General features: G+C 34.8%; 1 protein-coding gene across 3 annotated transcripts in view; it reads left to right on the top strand.

Moving 5' to 3' along the window:
* The window catches only part of TAPT1 (transmembrane anterior posterior transformation 1), a 37,156-nt gene that overhangs the window by 8,752 nt on the left and 22,404 nt on the right, over positions 1–6,000 (top strand). Inside the window, exon 2 of one of the 3 annotated variants that reach the window (XM_042811682.1) lies at positions 3,129–3,195. The exons of the other annotated variants lie outside the window; for them this stretch is intronic. Within the exon in view, the coding sequence (XP_042667616.1) occupies positions 3,129–3,195 (67 nt within the window). The remainder of the gene's footprint in view (positions 1–3,128; positions 3,196–6,000) is intronic. 3 annotated transcript variants of the gene reach the window in all.

The following is a 6,000-nucleotide window of genomic DNA, read 5'->3' as shown; positions in this document are numbered from 1 at the left end:
CTGAAAGTAAAGGAATTTTTATATTGATGTTATAATTTTTCCTTGAGTAAATCAGGGCTTCATTGTTTTCATTGTGGATTTCCCCATGCTATAATTTGATTTATGGCTGCCAATTCTTTATTTTGATCAAATTGATTCCATTTCCGTTATTGATAGTCCTTCATGTGTGAAGTGCTTTTAGATGCACAGTTTAGAATGTATCTTCTGATTAGAAAGAAATTGCTTCTTATTGCATTAAAAAATACTAGTTTTTTTGTTCTGAGTTGAAATGTTCTTGGGTACTGCTTAAAACAGGCACTAGGTGGCAGTCCCTGATATTGTGTTCTGCTGTTAATTTTGAGCTGAATCTTATATTAAAATTGTCAAGATTTTCCTAGCAGTGTAAAGAACCATCTGGCTGCTGTTCAGTTTCAAATCAAATTATGTGCTTACTTGTGTATTTCTGTATGCTATTGCCAAAATACTAAAATTCTGGTAAATGTAATGGATTTTAACATACTATTTGGGGTTTTTTTCTTATTACTTTTTAAAACTTAATAGTTCTCATTTACAAATTTAGTTTGCTTTTGACAAATGAATTCTCTGCTTTTCTGAAATGCTAATTAAAAAATTGAAAGACCATTTGCTGGTTTGGACAGTAAGTCAGTGTCCTGACAAAGCAATTATCAGAAGACCACAGACCTACAATGTTAAAATTTAGTCTGCTTGCCTAACTATATTCTTAGTGCGAATGGCAGGATAGGATGCAGTTTGATCAGTTCAACTTGAATGTGTTAACTTTAAAACATGTGTCAGGTAAGATTCAGTGAGACTGAATGAAGGTTTGATTATGGTAGGAATTCCTGAAAAATTTTCTTTTGTGTCAGTTTCTTCAAATGTTTATGGAATTTCTTTCTTTAGAATCTCTTTTGTCTAAGTCATTAATATATTAAAAATGTTTTTTATTGAATAGTTCACGCTTGATTTAAAGTATGTATTGGAACCTTCAGATACTAGAATGATTAATTTCCAAATACTCAGAGTATGCACTTTGTTTTTTGTTTTTCTTTCTACTCATTCTGATTTGATTTTGTTAATGTTAAAACTAAGATTATATCTTTTGCTTTTCTAGCTCAGGAATTTTTTGCGTGTGTAAATTGAGTTCAGTAGGAAGAATGCACCTATAATTACAAAAGGTACTTGAAGCAGGTGGCTGGTTATCTTCTAACATGTTCATCCTCACAAATGTGTGTGATTAGTTGTTTTTGAACCTGCCACATCATATTCCATTCTGTGTAGTAAATAAAAGTGCTCCTCCCTTCATCTTGGCTATTTTCTCAACACGGTAGTGAAGTGACTGAGCAGCGAGTGTTGTCAGCCTTCCTCTTTACTCTTCAACTTTTCTGTTTCCTCATAACAGTGTAGATGAAGATTATATTACCCTTCACTTCTTTAAAACAATGAAAATACGTTCTAGTTAAGATGTGTTAATTCCTGTCTATAGAGTTGTCTACAGAACTGAAGTGTAGGGGGAGTGTTCTATAGCTTCCTATGCATTTTAATCTTCTATCAAAGAAAGCTGAGAGAACAGAGTAAATGAATCTTGTAGTTTCTCCTTTTTTTGCCTGGACCCTGCAAGTTGGTTCCATTTGACTGCTAAATCATCCCTTGGTCTTTCGAGTAGATGTAGTTTCGTGTATTTTCAGAGCTATAGTGTTGCTAGCATAGCTGTTCTAAAGACTCAAAAAATCTGAAAACTTCAATGACAAGAATCCAATATTCTGTCATAAATTTAGCTATAAGCTGCTGGTTAAATCATTGTAGTCGAACTGGCAGTGGCTAAATCATCAGATTGAGGTGGTTTTGGTAGGTGAAACTTCATTTCTCTTAAGCTCCCTAAATGATGGCGTGATCTTTAAAAAATTAACATCTAACAAAAAATAATTTGCAAGAGCAGTATTTTTAAACTACAAAATAAAAGCTCTTGATACTTTCTTCCTAGTAGTGGAGAATTTCTCAAACTATGCTTTTTGAATCTTAAAAGCTAATTTCATTTGATTGAAATACTTTCTGGAAACTTAAAAGTATGTGCTTTGTTGGAACAACGGATCTAAGACAGAGTGGACTGGTGTTCTTTTCAGATTCAGTCCTCAGTAGGCTTCTAAAATCACTGTACCTGTGGTTGAAAGGTGTGGTTTCTTCTTACAATTCAGACTTTTTAATACCTCACACCTAGATATTCTGAGCAGATTGATGTCTTTGCTCATTTTGAAACACCTCCATAGAGCTTACTTTTCTGTTGTTTTTCTTTTTAAACGCGTTGCATGTCAGAAAAACCTTCTTTGGGAAGATGGGAACACTCTTCTGTGCTGTATGAAAAATACTCTGATAGGAAGGCCAAGTTTAGTAAAAAATGATAAAACTCCTGATAAGTTACACAAAGATGCCTTTACATCTTACCCATAAAATAAGTAAAGACTTTTGCTAAAAAGGTGAGATTTACTGGAATTTCTGGCTTTCTGAAGAAAATACAGAAGTTACATATAATTCTTCTTACACGAAGAATGATTGGGAAGATCTTTACTTGTCTTCCATATTGAAGTGGAGTTGTAGGTCATAAATACACATTCTGTTTTCTTTTACTGTTCTCCCTTCTCCCAGAAAGAATTGAATTTAGATTCAGTTGGCAATCATGTTGTTAGTTATACTGCACGTACCTCTTCATTTCCCACTGCTCTCCTGTGAAACCACAGATGTACGCTTTTCAGTAGGAAATAAATGAAAGCAGCATTACTTCCAGAAAGAAATTGCAGGAAGAAAACATCTTAGGAAAACAAAAACCACACTGGTATTCTCATTATAGAAATAGTTCATAAAGAAATGTAACCTATGTTACAGTCCTAAGCCTGATGTTTTTTTAAGGGCTAGATTTAGCTGTTAATACCTAAAATTCCTACTGTCTGCTTAAGCTCATGTTGAAGTAACGCACCTCTCCACCAATATTGTGACTTTTGACCAACTGAAATGGGCTGGTGCAGTCAGTATTTTCTGTAGTAATCTATCAGATCAAATATTCCTTTCTCCTTTCCATAACAGTGCATAGTGTAGCAACATTACAACCTTCTCTTTCTTTCTTTCTTGTAAATCAGACCGAAGGAAAGAGCACTTTCACTTCCTTTATAGGATGGAATGTGATGTCACAGGGATTCCTCCTTGGTGAGTAAATTCTGATTTTTCTTTTTCCTTTTATGCTGTCAGCCAATTCACACATCAGCATGTAATCAGTAAAAATACTGGTTACAAATGGATAGGGTAGCTAAGTTAACTAGCATACTTCAAAGGAGGCACCAACAGTTGTTATTCAGTACTCGGTAAATGAAAGTGATTTGGTGCTATTTGCAGTATTATATTTTTTTGTACAGCTTCACTACTGTGTGGAAATTGGCTGTAATCACAATCGGTCTAACACTCTGTTTATACAGAGTGCCTGTGTTCCAGTTCAGCCCAATTTAAAATAGCCCCTGCTGTACTTCATTTACAGTGCCTTAAGCTTTTTATGTTTATTCGAAGTAACAGTTCACTCATGCTTTTAGCTGTATTTTACCTGAGTTTCAAGCGGTTGAGTTGATTTGGGTTTTATTTTTTGTTTTGTTTTTTTTTTTTTTTTATAGCACTTCAGAGATTTTGGAGAGGGTTCTGAAAGTTTCTTGCCAGCTCTCTCAGTAGTATTAGACTTCAAATTAATTGCCTGTTGACTAAAATACAGTGCTTTATTTTATGCTCATATACCAACTTCACTTACAGTTTCATTTTTAATAACAGAATCAAAGCTTAATGAAAGCTAATTTTAGTTGTCACTTATATGAAACCTCTGTGTTTTTTTTTTTTAATTTGTTTTGAGGCAGCTCTCATCGGGGCCTAACAGAAAGGTTGGTTTTGTTTCATTCTTAGCATGGTTTTGTGCTGTGTTGTGTGCATGTAGAGGCTTTCTGTTGTTTGAGAGATGAAATATCATTTAGTCTTGGCCAACTTAGCACTCTGTGTATTCAAATCTTCAACTGGAACATATTTTTTTGTCAGCCCTGAGTCTGTATATCTCAGCAGTCTTATGACAGTGAAGTCCTGCATACTGCAAACTGCATCTTTTTTTTTTAATCTTCAAACTAAGTATTAGAATTGATCAGCTTAGTTGTTGCTTTTTTTCTGACGCCAAGCTTAATTCCAAACTTAAGCACAGTTGTAGGAAAATATTTGCAATATTTCACTTTGCTCATTTTGCAAATTTTTGGGGTGTGCAAGTATATCCTTCAGACAGACGTGCTTGGGTTTTCGTTCCCCTGGCGTCTTCACTGCTTCATGTCAATCAGTTCAATTCTTGTCAACTTCCGATATCACCGTTCATCCTTAAACAATACACTGAAGAATTAAGACTTTGGTGTCTAAATATATGTGTACTAATACATACCTCAATGGTTGTCTGAGTTTGAAAAATGAAGTTATTATTGAATAAAAGATAAAGTTAGAAAAGATTTGCTCTAAAATACTCATTTAAGCTTGTAACCACAGTGCTGAAACAGTGTTTTATTAGCCAAACAAGCCAATTCAAGTGACAGGTTTTTTAAGTTGTGTGAAATAGAATAATGTGTCTAGGAATAAATATTATTGTAGTGTTATTAATATATTCATATGCAGGTGATTACATTCATGATTTTTTTTTTTTTAAGAACCTGTAAGATGTAATAATCCATCTACAGCATTGTTGCAGCTGTCGTGCAGCTGTCACATGTTTACATTCCTGTATTTGTGACATCAGTATTGGCAATTGTATCCAATTAAGGTGTAGTTGTTTAGGGCATCACAAATTACGTCGGTGATGCTTTAGTAAAGGAACCAACTAAAAATGTAGTCATTCTGTTGGACATCTTCACACTGTAAAGTTGAATGGGATAAACTTACTGATTTTTAAAAAACCAAGTCTCTAAAAGGTGACTAGTGAAACATATGCACTTGTGCTGGTGAAGGATGGGGGGTACCAGTGGTCATGAAATGCAAAAGTAAATAAGTCATAGGATATGATAATATACAATTCTGCAGTGTTACGTTTGAAATAATGTCTGCAGAGTGCTTGTGCATCACATGCTGAAGTAATCAATCACATAGACAAGTATACTTGTCTACAGATTACTCTGTAGACATATGGTTGACATCATAGTGAGAAAGTTCACTTTGTGTTGTCAGTTGTTGAAAGCAGTTGTTGAAGATGCTACAGACAACTGTAACAAGATTCTCAGTGTTTTCTATATAGTAAGAAAAACTTCCTGATTTTCCTAGGGTATACTTCTATGTTCCAAATGGTTTAACCACTTTAAATAGGGTACAAATGCACTGAAAGCCTGAAGGTATTTCACTTATTTAATAACCTGAAAGAAAAATACTGTGAAATCCGAATTAGAGGTTGTGGATGCCCCATACCTGGAGGTGTTCAAGGCCAGAGCCTGGGCAGCCTGGTCTAGTTTTAAATGTGGAAGTTGGCAGCCCTGCCTGCAGCAGGAGGGTTGGATCTTGATGATCCTTGAGGTCCATTCCAACCCAAGCCATTCTGTGGTCAGTTGAAACAGGCACAGCCACTACATTACCACTACATATGGGTAACTTCTCTCCGTAACAAATAGTCATTTTGATGCTATGATTGAACCTTATTTTTTCCAACCAGTAGATGGAGACAACTGGTGTATAGTATCAGATAGGCAGACCTTGAAAAAGGCAGGCAGTTTGATTTTCACTGGTCTGAGCGAATTGTGTCGCAACAGACTTCCACACCACACTTTTCTTCACTGGGCTTTACGTATATCAGGAAATAGACTTGACCTTTTGGATTTTCTAACAAGTGGAACAAATGTAAATTTCTGTTTCTAAACTGTAAAGGGAAAAAAAAAAAAAAAAAAGTGTAGCAACGAAATTTAGTTGTATTCTAATTTGATTTTAGTTTTTCCTATGCAATGACAAAGTAACCTGTCCTGA

Source organism: Centrocercus urophasianus, unplaced genomic scaffold (genome assembly GCF_019232065.1).
Source record: "Centrocercus urophasianus isolate 14NV4802_14NV808 unplaced genomic scaffold, USGS_Curo_1.0 seq_13, whole genome shotgun sequence".
NCBI classification, from domain to species: domain Eukaryota; kingdom Metazoa; phylum Chordata; class Aves; order Galliformes; family Phasianidae; genus Centrocercus; species Centrocercus urophasianus.
This window is presented reverse-complemented; position numbering and strand designations above follow the sequence as displayed.